The sequence below is a fragment of the Drosophila mauritiana genome, unplaced genomic scaffold (genome assembly GCF_004382145.1).
Source record: "Drosophila mauritiana strain mau12 unplaced genomic scaffold, ASM438214v1 Y_23, whole genome shotgun sequence".
Lineage (NCBI taxonomy): Eukaryota > Metazoa > Arthropoda > Insecta > Diptera > Drosophilidae > Drosophila > Drosophila mauritiana.
In genome coordinates this window covers 149,091-165,415 of record NW_022881569.1, presented here as the reverse complement: position 1 = coordinate 165,415, position 16,325 = coordinate 149,091, and the positions used below count along the sequence as shown (strand labels likewise).

The following is a 16,325-nucleotide window of genomic DNA, read 5'->3' as shown; positions in this document are numbered from 1 at the left end:
TTCATTCATGTGCCTTTTTAGTTAGTGAACACGGGAATGCGAACCCTAAGCATCTGAAATATGGGAAGAAAGAACAGAAATTAAAGATTTGAATCCTCCAAATTTGGTCCCCTGCATCACCCTGGAGGTCTTATCGAACAAAGCTTGGGCACGATCCTGCTGCAGACGGTAGTTGACGAATTTGTTGAACAAATAGCCATACTTGTGGGATTCCACCACGATACGATACTCACCGACAACGAGACTTAACTTCTGCGAAGAAACCTGCGAAGTAAAGTGGGAATTTTTACATAAGTAAACTTTATTAGTCTGTGCATCCATTATTATATTACGTAGTTGGGCAATTAGATCTCAGATCTCCACCACTACGTTTATACTGTACGTCCAGCCTGCAGATTGTCGCAGCATCCTTCTCGTCGATCTCCTGCACCAGTTTGCCGGAATTTAGTGGTGCCCCATCCCGGCTGTTAAGAGCAGCAGGAAAGCCGTACGCAGACGGGGCCCTTTTCATATCTTCGTTGCGCACACGATGAGTTACCAAAGTGCCGGTGAACTTGCGATTGTTCAGAATAATGGTCTTTTCCATGTTGAGCTGCACATTATATTTTTGGCTCATCGCCTCAATGACAATTTGTATTAAGAAGTTTTTGAAGATCTGCGACTTCTGCCAATCAGTACCTCAGTCGGCGGTACCTGGCACACGTTAATGAAGAACTTCTCTTCACTGTTTGTCTTGAGGCTTTTCGGCTCCACTCGTAAAGAGTAAAATCACCAATCCATTTTAAAAGACAGGAAGGATTGAATAAGTGGACAGTAAACATTTTGAGGAAACAAACCGCGGCAGGAAAATCGTTCATTATAAATCAAAATTTAAGAACCTAAAAAAGGTTAATAAGAGCAAATACGATAATTCCAGACCAGCCAACGAAGCGCAAAGTATGCAACATATTTCTAATAATGCTTAGTTGCATATTATCACTTATCACCATGGTTAAATGCAGAAATATCGAAGTAAATCCAATAAATGGGATGAATAGATATCTTATATTCCAAACAGAAACGATGGAAATTTCAACCAGCTACGAATACCATTATTTGAGTATAAACATAACAAAGACAATGCTAATTTCCGAAAATATAGTAACTGACGCAAACGACTATCCCAATGTACCACAGATACAATATTTAGTCGATAAACTAAAACGGGAAATAAATGGATTAAGAATTATTCAGCGAAGCAAAAGAGGTCTTTTGAACGTAGTAGCGAAAGCATATACTTATACTTATTTGGTACATTAGATGAAGACGGCAGGTAAGAGCTGGAAGAAAAAATTAATAACACGTCAGAAGGCTCCGAGAAAACCCATGATCTAAATATGATTATCGACATTCAACAGAGGTATAGACATAATTAATATGCTCAAGGTAGAAAAAGAACAAAACCAACAAATGGCGATACTGATATTCAACCTACAGCAGTTTACAAAATACATAGGAGATATAGAGTTAGGTATGCAATTAACTAAACTAGGAATATTTAACCCAAAATTACTAAAACATGATTATTTGAAACACGTAAATTTAGAGAAAATGCTAAAGTTAAAAACAAGACAGACCCGAACGAAATTTAGATTATTTCCTACGTTCCTAGCGAGGTCACTAAAGTTCCGATATTTCAAATAGTTCCATACCCAGATGAACATAACTATATTTACGAATTCAGACCGAGTGTTTAATAAAAAAAAGAAAGCAGGAGGTTATTTTATTTATTATTAAACGTTTTATTATTTCCAGTAAAGGAAGAACTAGAGCCTTTGGATTATCACTAGGTTGGATAATGGACTTCGAGGTTGAAGTGGGCTTAGCAGTGTTATCGCGATTGATAACGTACTCAGAACTGAACTAGTGTATGGGGACATGTTTGGGTTTATATAGGCGGATTGGGATAGCTTAAGAGCGAAGTTTAAGAGAATAAAGTTATCAACGTCTATTCTCCCGGAAAGAGAGGTGTCTATTCTCCCGGAAAGAGAGGTGTCTATTCTCCCGTTAAGAGAGGAGCCCCGAAAAATAGTAATTTGAGAATCCTGAGACGATTGTGTGGGCGGAAGTTTTTGTTATTTCAGTTGGCTCGCCAAGTGATGGAATGTTTAGGGGACGTGGACATTGGCTCGCCCCAGAGTCTAGACTTTGGACTTCGGACTTTTGCACTTTGCTGTGTGTAGATGAAAGCTAAGCATAATCGAAGGGCTCTCGATCTTTGAATACATTTCGTACTTAGACATTAATGTGTGTGTGTGATTGTTTACAATAGTGTGCGTGGTTGTGATTGGGGAGTTGTGGGTGTAGATATGTTACTTCCCCATCCTTAAGAAAAAATCCTGTCCTCAGGCGTTTAGAGTAGGGTACAATACAGGGGTATTGGGGGGTGCAGTATTGTCTGTTCCAGGACTTATAATATTTTCATTTTTTTGCGTTTGATTTTTAAATTTAACAATTAACTTTTGGGGTATAGTTTTATATTTATAGATAAAGTACAATACATTACAATAATAACTATCATGATTAATGTTGCAAGTGTTATTATTTTAAAGATATTATTCGTCTGATTGTGTTGTTCGATTATTTCTTTTGCCTGGATGTATTCGAGTGGTTCAAGTTTTGTTACATTATTGTTTACATAGATAGTTTGAGTATAGTCTAACATTGTGCTGGTAATTAATATTTCTTCTAATTGGACCGAACAATTAAATGCTTTTATCATGTTATTGCCTTCTATTATAGTTTCTCTATTGATACAGTTTTGGTTTAGGATAGTCTTGGGAAGGTTCCAAGTTGTGATTATATTAGGTTCTACATATTTTATTTCAAAATCAGAATGTGTTTTACTGTATCTACATTGTGTTGGGATCTGGTTTAGTATACCAATTATACACTTATTTACTACTAAGCTTTGAGAACTTGCCGTGTATGTTTGATTATTGTGTGAAAAATATTTGTCATGTATTGTTTCGGTTAGTATGTAACTTTTTTTTGTTTTGGTTATTTCTCTTGGAATTTGGGATATTATCAGGATTTCGTTTGTATCAGATTTAAGCCAAGCTGAAGTTTTAATATTAATAAGTTTTTCAGAATTGACGTGAATTAATGAGTCGTGTTTTAAAAGTTTTGGATTAAAGATACCTAAGCGTGTCAGTTGCAAACCAAGCTCTATGTCTTCAATGTATTCAGTGAATTGTTGTAAGTTGAAAATTATTAGATTTATCATTTGTTCTCCTTCAAAGTTATTATTTAGATGGTTGGTCAATTCGATTCCTTGGTTAATGACTTCTATTACGTGGTTAAGTTCGCTTATTTGTACATTATTTTTAGAGATGTCGGCTATTTTTTGTTGTAATTCTTCTTTATCTTCTTGATCTAAGGTACCGAATAAGTATTTGTAAATTGTTCCCATAAAGTTAACAAGACCGCGTTTACTACGTTTTACAATTCGTATACCGTTCATTTCTCTGTTAAGTTTTTCTACTAGATACTGTATTTGTGGTGAGTTATTAAAATGTTGAGTTTGTTTAATAAGTTCTTCATAAGTATTTTTTGTTTTAGTTAAGTTAATAGATAAGTGATGATATTCGTGGTTTATCGGTAAATCTATTGATCCGGTTTGAAAGATTAGGTAACCGTTTTTGGCCTGGATAGGTGTTACTTCTAGGTATTGTGTGTTAATTGTCGATAGGAGGCATAACATGAGTATCATGCTCGGGAGTAAGCCCGGAATTATCGTTATTATATTTACTTTTATTAATTTTCTTTTTCTTTTTAAACTTAGACTTATAGTGTGTTATATTTCTACCTCTATTTGTTTCTTCGAAATGTTTATCATCTATTTGTCTTACATTTCCTGTTTTTTTGAATGGGTTAGTCGTTTTTGATCTAACTAGAGGGGATTCTTTGAAGTTTGTATCTATGTTAAAGTCGTGTCTATTTTCATTGAGTTTGTCAATTTTGTGTACTTTATTTTGTTGAGTGTTATAGGCAGGGGTTCCTGCAAAAATGAAGATGTCTGCTGGGGTTCGAACAGTTGTGTTGTGTTTTGTTTTGTGATTGTAAATGTAAAGTATTTTTTCAAATTTTGTGAATTGGTTTTCAGGTTCATTTTCGCTTGTTATTATTCTTAATTTTTCATTAACGGTTTTATGAAATCGCTCAATGTCAGAGATTCCATTTTTATTTGTTGTTATATTTAAAGTTACTCCTTCTGATTCTAACCAAATTTTAAGTGCAATGCACATGAAGGCGGAGTCTTTGTCGGCTTTTATTTCTATGGGTTTACCCATATCGTTGAATATGCGTAAAATAGCTCTTTTAGTTTCAAGCCAATCTCTACTATTTACTTCTATCAGGGAGGCGTATTTAGAATAAATGTCAATGCATGATAGGAATTGTTTATTGTTTACTAAGTAAAAATCCATGACATACTTTTCTCTGGGACTAAAGGATTCTGGGGTTGTTTCAAGAATTAATTTTGTGTTTCTATGTTCAGTTTTAGCGATGTTACAGATTTTACATTCGTTTATGATGTTTTGGATAAGTTTTTGGTAATCAGGGTAATAGTAAAGTTCTTTGAACTGAAGTGTAAGTTTTTCTATACCAGGGTGTAATAATTCTTTATGTGTTTTGAGAATGATTTCCTTGAATTGGGCGTATGTTTGAATGTCTATTAGTTTTCTGCTGGTTTTCATAGTTTTAGTGAAACTGTCGGGACTTATGATTTGAATATACGCATTTTGAAATATTTGAAAGTCGATCTCATCAGGAAAGTAAATAACACTTTTCTTAGTGCAAATGTATTCTTTAATGATATCTTTAGCAAGGGTATCAGTTATTTCTTTATAACTGATTTTAATTCTGGTTTTATGGAAATATTTTATTATTTGGACGTCGTCAAAATTGTCTTTTATGAATTCGAATTGTCTGTTATAATAATTAAGAGGTCTTTCTGTTATTGAAATGTGATTTTGATTGTCTTCTTGTGCACTGTGCACAGTAGCTGTTGTGAGCAGGGAAAATGGGTCATCTTCTCCTAGGAAGTTTTCCTTAATTTGAACTCTATATAGGGCGTCAGCTACATGATTTTCTTTACCGGGTAGATATTGAATATTATAATCGTATTCGTTAAGTTTTATCTTCCATCTCTGTAATTTCATATTGGGATCTTTTATGTTATTTAGCCATACAAGTGGTCTATGATCACTTAATATGTCGAACTTTCTACCGAATAGGTAGGACCTGAAATATTTTGTTGCCCATACTATAGCTAATAGTTCTTTCTCTATAGCCGAATAGTTAAGTTCATGTTCGTTTAAAGTTCTGCTTGCATAGCAGATGGGTTTATGTTCTTGGGATAATACAGCACCTATGGCTATATTACTAGCGTCTGTTGTCAGTGAAAATTTCTTTTCGAAGTTGGGGTATATTAGGATTGGATCGGACGTGATAAGTACTTTTAGTTTCTCGAAGGCGGACATGTAATCATTATCTTTTGTGTTAATTACTACTCCTTTCTTTAATTTGGACGTCATAGGTTTTGCTATTTTTGCAAAATTGGGAATGAACTTACGGTAGAATCCGCAGAGTCCAAGGAATGATTTTATTCCTTTTGTGGTTTTAGGAATAGGAAAATTAATAATTGCATTTATTTTGTTAGGGTTTGGTTTTATACCGTCTGTTGTGATAATGTGACCGAGAAATTCTGTTTCTTTCTTCAGAAATTCACATTTATCAAGTTGCAATTTTAGATTAGCTAATCGTAGCTTATCAAATACCTTTTTAGTGACATTATATGTTCTTCCAATGAAGTGGAATAAATGATAATATCATCTAAATAAACTAAACAATCTTTATAAATTAAGTCTTCTAGAAGATTGTTCATGCAGCGTTGAAATGTTGCTGGTGCATTTTTCAGACCAAAAGGCATACGAGTATATTCGTAATGTCCATGTTTTGTTGAAAATGCAGTTTTGGATATTGATTGCTTGTCCATTTGAATTTGATGGAAACCTTTAGCTAAATCAATGGTTGTGAAGTATTGACAGCGTCCAAGCTTGTCTAATATTTTATCCATTACTGGAATAGGGAATTTGTCGTCGATGGTTATTTTATTGAGACTGCGATAGACTATGACTAATCGAAATTTTGGTTTACCAGAAGCATCACTTTTCTTTGGCACAATCCAAATTGGAGAACAATAGGGGGACTTAGATTTCCTAATTATTTTTTGTTCTATCATTTCGTTGATTTGCCTGTTGACTTCTTGATCAAATGCTTGGGGGTATTTATATGGTTTTTTATAGATACGGTCTTCGTGTTTTGTATGAATGGAATGTTTAATCGTACTCGTGAAGGTCAGAGTTTCACCTTCTTTGTACTGAATAGCAAAACGTGGGAAAGTTGCTCCCTTTCTTCTGTATTTAGATGTTCTAATCTAAATACGTTAGATTCTCTTAACTCGTCATCTAGAGCGTAGTTAGAGGATGTTACTAGAAGGGCTTCTTCTATGTATGGGTTAATAAGAGGGTTTTCCTCAAATTTAGAAGTCTTGGGACACTCATAGGTAGTCTTGGACTCTTCTGGGTTAGATGATCTGGGGCACTGATTGGATGCTGACTCATCTATTTTTAAGTGGTGTTTCCGCTTAATTTTCTGGAGATGTTTCTCCTTTTTTTGTATATGTAGAGGGGTTTCCTCTGAATTGGATGATCTGGGGCACTCATTGATGGCCTTGGATTCATCTGTTTGGATGTGGTCGTACCACATTTTAAATGTGTAGCCATTTATAATGACTGTTTGTGTTGAATAATTAATCTGAGTGTTAGTTGGTTCTAAATAATTTCTGCCTAACAGTAAGTCATATTTTTCTGAAAAGTTTTGAATATAGAATGTTTGTTTAATGGGACAAAGTTTGCTTGACTACAATGAAACGCTTTGATTTAACGTTATAATGCCATTAATAGTGTGGACTTTAACTTTAGAAGGTTTGATTGGGAAATTAAAGAAATTTTGTTTCATAATATTAATTGACGAACCGGTGTCTACTAAGCATTTGAGAGTAATATTATTCATTGTAATTTTTAAGAATGGGTTTCCTCCTCCTCTGAATCGCTTTCTAATTCCGAGGCTGGTTGAAGAAAATTTTCGCATCCTGTATCCATTCTGTATTGGGCACTATCACTTTCTCTCTGTCGTTTGACGGGAGGGTTTGGGGCACTATTATTTCTTTGTTGAAAATTTAATGGATTCTGGACTCTTCCTGTATTTAATTTTTGTGTGAGTTCTCTTGCTAACCTTGGATTTAGTTTGCAGGGTTTCGGAGTAGTGCTTGGATTTGACTTAGTTGTGTTATGCATAGCATTGCTCACGAAATTTTGATAGTTTCCCTTATTCTTAGAGGTTTGGGGTTGGATTTTGTTAGGATCGGAATAATTTTGGGGTCTTGTTCTGTCATTGAAAGTTATTTCGTATACGCCTTCTTGTTGCGCTATTTGTTTGAGTTTAGATACTGTCGTAATGTCAAATCTAGCAAGAGTCATAAATAACCTATCGGGCAATTTTCTCATGATTAATCTTTGATTGTATTATTTAATGCATTTGTGTATAATACAGTATTATTGATATCATTTTCTAGCATAAGTTTATTCAATATCGTGAATGATTTCATTTATAATTCTTCGACGAACTTAGGGATACTTCCGTTGAAGGGTGTGTTGTAAATACGACGGAGTAGTTCTTCACATGGTGTTTGGGTTTTATACTCGCTGATGAGCGCATTCATAAGGGTTGGCCAGGTTGTTGCTCCGGATAACTGGGATACACGTTGAGCATCTCCTGCAAGTTGCATTTCAATTGCGCTGAAGAATACATGCCTTTGCCTGATGTCCGTTGATGGATAGAGCTGAAGTATGAACTCAATCCTTCGGATAAAGGCACTGAGTTCTTGGGTGTTACCGCTGAATATTGGTATTTGCCTAATTTGGCTTAGGGCTTGATTAAGATGGGATTCCGATAACAATTGTACTTGCTCGGTTGCCATGGTTGTTGGTTTTATTATTTTTCGTTTTTTGTTTTTACACATTCGTTAACCGTATGCAGTAGGTTTGACTATTATGTTTCAACCACCGATTATACGTAGTTCTTTTGCGGATAAAAAGAGTTAATTGTATTACGATATTATGTTCACTTTTAGCGCCGATTCGCGTGGTTCAATCTTAAAAGATACGCTTGGTCGTACAAGGATCTTTTGTCACTAGATTGATATTTGTAAACAATTCGCACAACTTTTTCTATTTATCCTACCGACTGCGCCATTTACGAATTCAGACCGAGTGTTTAATAAAAAAAGAACACAGGAGGTTATTTTATTTATTATTAAACGTTTTATTATTTCCAGTAAAGGAAGAACTAGAGCCTTTGGATTATCACTAGGTTGGATAATGGACTTCGAGCTTGAAGTGGGCTTAGCAGTGTTATCGCGATTTATAACGTACTCAGAACTGAACTAGTGTATGGGGACATGTTTGGGTTTATATAGGCGGATTGGGATAGCTTAAGAGCGAAGTTTAAGAGAATAAAGTTATCAACGTCTATTCTCCCGGAAAGAGAGGTGTCTATTCTCCCGTTAAGAGAGGAGCCCCGAAAAATAATAATTTGAGAATCCTGAGACGATTGTGTGGGCGGAAGTTTTTGTTATTTCAGTTGGCTCGCCAAGTGATGGAATGTTTAGGGGACGTGGACATTGGCTCGCCCCAGAGTCTAGACTTTGGACTTCGGACTTTTGCACTTTGCTGTGTGTAGATGAAAGCTAAGCATAATCGAAGGGCTCTCGATCTTTGAATACATTTCGTACTTAGACATTAATGTGTGTGTGTGATTGTTTACAATAGTGTGCGTGGTTGTGATTGGGGAGTTGTGGGTGTAGATATGTTACTCTATATTCTAACCGAGCAAATATTCGATAAATTTTATATATCAATCAAATCAGAATAATTACGTGAGTTCAGTTTGAGACCTTATTGTAATCGGTCGGCGTTCTTCAAAAATACAAATATTGTAATCACTTAGTGAAATAAAACTTATATTTTTTTCTCATATAAGTATTGGAAACAATTAATTATATATATAACAATTGCCATATAAGTTATGTTTCAGATTACATTTATTCCACAATCAACAACAATAATCTGGAATCGAAAAAGTCAAAAGAGATTTACAAAAAAATGGATGCCTAGGCGAAGATAACTATATTCTAACCGAGCAAATATTCGATAAATTTTATATATCAATCAAATCAGAATAATTACGTGAGTTCAGTTTGAGACCTTATTGTAATCGGTCGGCGTTCTTCAAAAATACAAATATTGTAATCACTTTGTAGTATTGTAAAACTTATATTTTTTTTTCATATAAGTATTGGAAACAATTAATTATATATATAACAATTGCCATATAAGTTATGTTTCAGATTACGTTTATTCCGCAATCAACAACAAATGGAATGCCTAGGCGAGTATGCGAAATAAACTTTACAAAAGTGACCGACTATTACATGCGACTATTACGAGCGATTGATTCCTCGAACCCAATTTTATCAACAATATTTTTAATAGAAAGAGAGTGAAAAAATAGGAAAGAACGACTTCCGAAGCAATTATAAGTCTTTTGAAAATACAATCTAATTTTAAACCTGATCCATCAGACAAAATATTTGATTCACATTCTGATTCTGATTCGAGTTCAGATTCGGAAATTTATAATGTAGAACTAGAAGAAGAAGAGGGCGTTTATTTATAAAACAATATATCTAAACCCATTTATTATATGGTATTAAAAAGAAACTGGATCATACCAGTAGTTAATATGGGAGGCATCTCTTGGGACTCCAAATTTTGTGTGCAAACTATTTGTGATTTAACAAAAACATATACAAAGTTTTCAGTCTGTAGCTTAATTTTTAGGCTTTATGCCAAAAAAATCGAATTCTGGACCACAGTGCACTGTATAGACAGAAGGGATGAGGAGACCTTATCGACGAAGCTGTTCAATTTAAAGCAAAGACAGTTGTCCTTACTACGACCAGGTCACGAAGATAAAATAAACCCTCTTCAGACTAATTGAATCAGAAGAGACCGAACCTCTAACAATAAGAGTTAGGCAGAAGGTCGTCTCGCAGACAGTCCTGACGACATTCATAGGGGGACTACGGGGAAACCTTGGTGGGATAGTCAGAGCTCGGAGGCCGTTTTCGCCCACGTTACAATCAGTACCAGAATAGAGACTGCGACAAGTTCAAAAATAGGTCATTATTAATATCAGAAAAGGGACTATAACCGTTACAATCGCAATAGTGTTGCTAACAACAGCCGAAATTCGAGATACTCTGCCATTTTGCCAAACGATGATGCTCCCAGTACATCGAATGCTGTGTCTAGGAAAAACACTAATACAACAGGCCTATTACAAACGGACAATGATTTTTTAAATTGGAATCAAACAACAAGACAAACGATACCGAAGCTGAGCATAATTTCAAAGAAGGAGGAAATTTTCGGTCAGGAGGCTCAAAAAACAAACAGGATTCATGAGTAAATTCCAGTTGGACGCGAACTTGCCTTACATAGTTATATCAAAGACACTAGAATAACTATCATATAATAACTAGAATAATAATGATAATAAAAATTGTTCATTTACATACATCATATAAAGTCATATGACTTAATAAATATACTAAATAATTAAAGCAAATACAAAGGAAATTATTTTAACTACTGTAATTTAAAACATACATTTTCCAAAAAGAAGACATTACATTAAGAAATAAATATTTTATAAAAATAATAAGTAATAAAAAATAAAAATTTATAAAATAAATAAAAATATGAAATCTGTTTATTTCAAAAGTCATATCTTTAGGCACGAAGTGCGGACACAAGCACTCAACATTTTTAATTTTTCACGCGTCGCAAGTGAAATACCCTAATGACAAATATTCTAATATAAAGTCATATTTGAAATTTTTTCGTTATATTATTATTCGGCTATTACTATTTCTGAGCTTTATTTAAATAATAATAACGTTAAGGCAATGCAAAACAAAAAAATCGTGTGCAAAAATTCGTATGGCGTTACGCATCTTGTTATTCTAGTGTCTTTGGTTCTATCATTTCAGGACAATAGCAATTTAAAATTTCCTCTAAACACGGGAGCAGAAGGCTCTTTTATTGCCCCTAAATTTGTACCGGATAATGCAAAGATTACTTTGGAAAAATCCATCTCTATTACTATTACTACGATTCTACAGGAAAAAAAATAAAAACATAAATCATCACGGACCACACCCCTTTAACCTGGCTAATGAATTTTAAAGAACCAAATTAAAAATTTGTTCGATGGAAACTCCAACTGTTGGAGTATGATTACGAGGTTGAGTACAAGAAAGGTCCACAGAATGTAGTAGCTGATGCGTTGGTCGTGTAAGAATTGATACAAATTGGATATCCAAATCTAGTCAGTTAGTAATCTAGTCTAGTTACTAATACGAACAGCTGATAGACCAATATCATGAATTCAAATCAAAATACATCTTTGAGCAGGTCGTAGGGAAAAATAATATCATGTAGGGCAAGTGGTTTATGAAAAAAAACATGGAGATTTTGTTAAGGAAAACTTACCTTACAAAATAATAATCAATAGTATAAACCGAATTATTCACGAAAAGAATATTAAGTTTTAACAAATATTATATTTCTTTTCAAATTACAGAAAATGCATTTTTTATTAACACGATTCTTAACGATAGCCCTCTCAGAAATAATTAATTACTCCAATCACGAATTTTTCCAGTTCAAAGACAAAAAGTATGTTCTTACTTATGAATCATATGCTGACTTATTCTACGTAACTAATATAAGTTTTTATAAAGAAATAATCGATCTAGAATCAGGATATATAAAAAAGGATACAAATATAAGTTTACAATGGGAAATTACTTACGAACTGATATTAATAGAATTAATTTTGTCACAGCTATTATCGACTAGATTAAAAAGGGGAAAACTAAGTTATGCACTGTTTGGAAATGGTTAGCTGAAACTCCGGATCACTATGATTTCATTAAAATACAGAATAAAATAAACGAGTTAATTGAAAACCATAACCTTAATTTATTATAAATTCCAAATTGTTTAACGAGATAAAATCACTTTCTGAATATTTAAAAAACATTTTTATTGATCAAGAATTGCCGTTAAAAAAACATCGCTTACGATTGTTAACATTCTACTAAAACGAAAAATAAATGGATTAAGAATTATTCAGCGAAGCAAAAGAGGTCTTTTGAACGTAGTAGGGAAAGCATATACTTATACTTATTTGGTACATTAGATGAAGATGACAAGGAAGAGCTAGAAGATAAAATTAATAACATGTCAGAAGACTCCGTGAAAACTCATGATCTAAATATGATTATCGACATAATCAACAGCGGTATAGACATAATTAATAAGCTCAAGGTAGAAAAAGAACAAAACCGAGCAAATATTCGATAAATTTTATATATTCAATAACCAAGTATTTCATAAAGATAAAGTAATATTCGACAAATGTATTGTTGGACTTAAAAAACAACAGCAAACTCAGTGCAAATACATTAAAACCCATAGAAATTTCCAAATAAATTATATAGAACCAAATATACTTTTAACGTGGAATATTCCTGAAACTGTTGTCAACCAAGATTGTAAAAACAATCAAATATTAATATCAGGAAACAACATCAATAAAGTTAAAAATTGTACCATGCAAATAGATGAGTTCCTAATGAGTTCCTAATAATCTAGCAACTAATAATCTAGAGTTTACACAAACACAAAAATGAAGAATAAAATGAATTGTAGAATTTGCGCCTTTATTAACATTATCACAGCGGCCATTATTCATTCATGTGCCTTTTTAGTTAGTGAACACGGGAATGCGAACCCTAAGCATCTGAAATATGGGAAGAAAGAACAGAAATTAAAGATTTGAATCCTCCAAATTTGGTCCCCTGCATCACCCTGGAGGTCTTATCGAACAAAGCTTGGGCACGATCCTGCTGCAGACGGTAGTTGACGAATTTGTTGAACAAATAGCCATACTTGTGGGATTCCACCACGATACGATACTCACCGACAACGAGACTTAACTTCTGCGAAGAAACCTGCGAAGTAAAGTGGGAATTTTTACATAAGTAAACTTTATTAGTCTGTGCATCCATTATTATATTACGTAGTTGGGCAATTAGATCTCAGATCTCCACCACTACGTTTATACTGTACGTCCAGCCTGCAGATTGTCGCAGCATCCTTCTCGTCGATCTCCTGCACCAGTTTGCCGGAATTTAGTGGTGCCCCATCCCGGCTGTTAAGAGCAGCAGGAAAGCCGTACGCAGACGGGGCCCTTTTCATATCTTCGTTGCGCACACGATGAGTTACCAAAGTGCCTGGCACATGTTAATGAAGAACTTCTCAGATTTCTAATGGGAAAAAACAAAAAGGTTTGGTATTATTAAAATGGCTTGTTATCTGTTATCAAAGTTTCTGGCAGTTAATAAACATGGTGAGGTGATTCTATGGTATGGGCCATTGCGGGGGAACCCTTTGTTTTATTTTGACTTCGATTCCATATTCAATCTTATACAATATGCTTAGCATTCAGTTATGCTTCCAAGCCGGGATAGATTTTTGTATGATCCGTCCACGCGATCTCGCTGATTGCCTTTAAATAAAGATAAGTTCCGTTGTCACTTGAAGATAGAAGAACTTGGGTTTCCTTAAGGTTTTCAGATACTTTTGGCTTTGGAAAATGTTGTTCTCACCTTAAGCTCATCGACTTTTCCATTCTCGAGCTATGGATTGAATTCCCTGATCGCTTTTGAAATTATTAATTGCATGGGTTTTAAGAGTGCTATGGTACCTTTCCCAAAGGTAGACCGTGCTGCGGAACTTCTAGAGCCACAAGTGATTTGGAACGCCACGTATCAAGTCCTGCAACTGTTCCAATTGCTCATTAGACAAACTGTAGAGGAACTTTTCGTTCATCAGTAGGAAAATCGGACGCATGTAGCGGTAGTAGCTAAAGGTGTTCTTCTCTCTTCGCCTTTCCGGTCATCGGTTTCCGGCCGATGAGAGCAAAGCGGTGGTGCAGATTGCGATCGCCGCTTTTCTCCAGCTTTTTGTTAATCTTGCTGCCGCGCCACTTGTAATCCCGCCAGGGATTACCAGTCTTTGTAGTTATTGGTTCTATAGATTTTGGTCCATTCCTTACGCAGCTGAGTGCGCACCTTTTCTTGGAACTGCGTCCTTTCCACTTGGACAGAGCACCAGATCGGTTCGAGCCCAGATATTCGGCATAGGACAGTTCCTCCTTTTTCCGCATCACTCTCGTCTTCATTAACATGGCCATCTTCGGAGGCAAATATATAGGCATATATATAGTGACATATCCATGAGTCCCTAAGAGTTAAGCACATGCCTATACACTAAGACACTTACAACATGTACTCCCAAATACACCCTACACTACTCCGGATGTACCTAACAGATACCAGATAGGAATAAGATTGTCATATGATTCTCAAGACAGGGTTGAGTGAAAAATCCCAACTCCAGATAAGTCACCCACTGGTAGACTAAACATCCGTCCCCTAATTTAAACATTCATTGCTTAAGCCCTCACCCCATCGTCACGTTCCTACTTTCAAAGCTCGGACTCGCCATCCCGAAAACAAAAGTATTCGATTTAAATAAACAAAACTATAAGAATCTAAGAGCTAATAGCTCTAGAGCGAATGCACTTGAATCCAAGAGAAATTCAAAGACAAATAAAATCAGCAACTCCAATGCTCTCTCTTCACTTGATCAGAACCCTGAAGTCTAAAGTCCATATCAGAAAAGCTCAGTACCGAGGCTTAAACATCAATCAAACCAGAATAATTAAGTGAGTTCTGTTCAAGATCTAAATGTAATCGGTCGGTGTTCTTCAAAAATACAAATATTGTAATCACTTAGTGAAATAAAACTTATATTTTTTTCACATATAAGTATTGCAAACATTTAATTGGCGCAACTACAACATTTTTAATTTTTCACGCGTCGCAAGTGAAATACCCTAATGACAAATATTCTAATATAAAGTCATATTTGAAATTTTTTCGTTATATTATTATTCGGCTATTACTATTTCTGAGCTTTATTTAAATAATAATAACGTTAAGGCAATGCAAAACAAAAAAATCGTGTGCAAAAATTCGTATGGCGTTACGCATCTTGTTATTCTAGTGTCTTTGGTTCTATCATTTCAGGACAATAGCAATTTAAAATTTCCTCTAAACACGGGAGCAGAAGGCTCTTTTATTGCCCCTAAATTTGTACCGGATAATGCAAAGATTACTTTGGAAAAATCCATCTCTATTACTATTACTACGATTCTACAGGAAAAAAAATAAAAACATAAATCATCACGGACCACACCCCTTTAACCTGGCTAATGAATTTTAAAGAACCAAATTAAAAATTTGTTCGATGGAAACTCCAACTGTTGGAGTATGATTACGAGGTTGAGTACAAGAAAGGTCCACAGAATGTAGTAGCTGATGCGTTGGTCGTGTAAGAATTGATACAAATTGGATATCCAAATCTAGTCAGTTAGTAATCTAGTCTAGTTACTAATACGAACAGCTGATAGACCAATATCATGAATTCAAATCAAAATACATCTTTGAGCAGGTCGTAGGGAAAAATAATATCATGTAGGGCAAGTGGTTTATGAAAAAAAACATGGAGATTTTGTTAAGGAAAACTTACCTTACAAAATAATAATCAATAGTATAAACCGAATTATTCACGAAAAGAATATTAAGTTTTAACAAATATTATATTTCTTTTCAAATTACAGAAAATGCATTTTTTATTAACACGATTCTTAACGATAGCCCTCTCAGAAATAATTAATTACTCCAATCACGAATTTTTCCAGTTCAAAGACAAAAAGTATGTTCTTACTTATGAATCATATGCTGACTTATTCTACGTAACTAATATAAGTTTTTATAAAGAAATAATCGATCTAGAATCAGGATATATAAAAAAGGATACAAATATAAGTTTACAATGGGAAATTACTTACGAACTGATATTAATAGAATTAATTTTGTCACAGCTATTATCGACTAGATTAAAAAGGGGAAAACTAAGTTATGCACTGTTTGGAAATGGTTAGCTGAAACTCCGGATCACTAT

The 16,325-nt window shown here is 34.4% G+C and overlaps 1 protein-coding gene across 1 annotated transcript; it reads right to left on the bottom strand.

Moving 5' to 3' along the window:
* Nucleotides 1-17: 17 nt before the first annotated feature.
* Nucleotides 18-13,493, bottom strand: LOC117150022. The gene is given in 6 exon segments (XM_033316897.1): nucleotides 18-53; nucleotides 121-264; nucleotides 333-361; nucleotides 364-664; nucleotides 13,103-13,246; nucleotides 13,365-13,493. Coding segments are annotated over 6 exon segments (783 nt in total).
* Nucleotides 13,494-16,325: the final 2,832 nt, after the last annotated feature.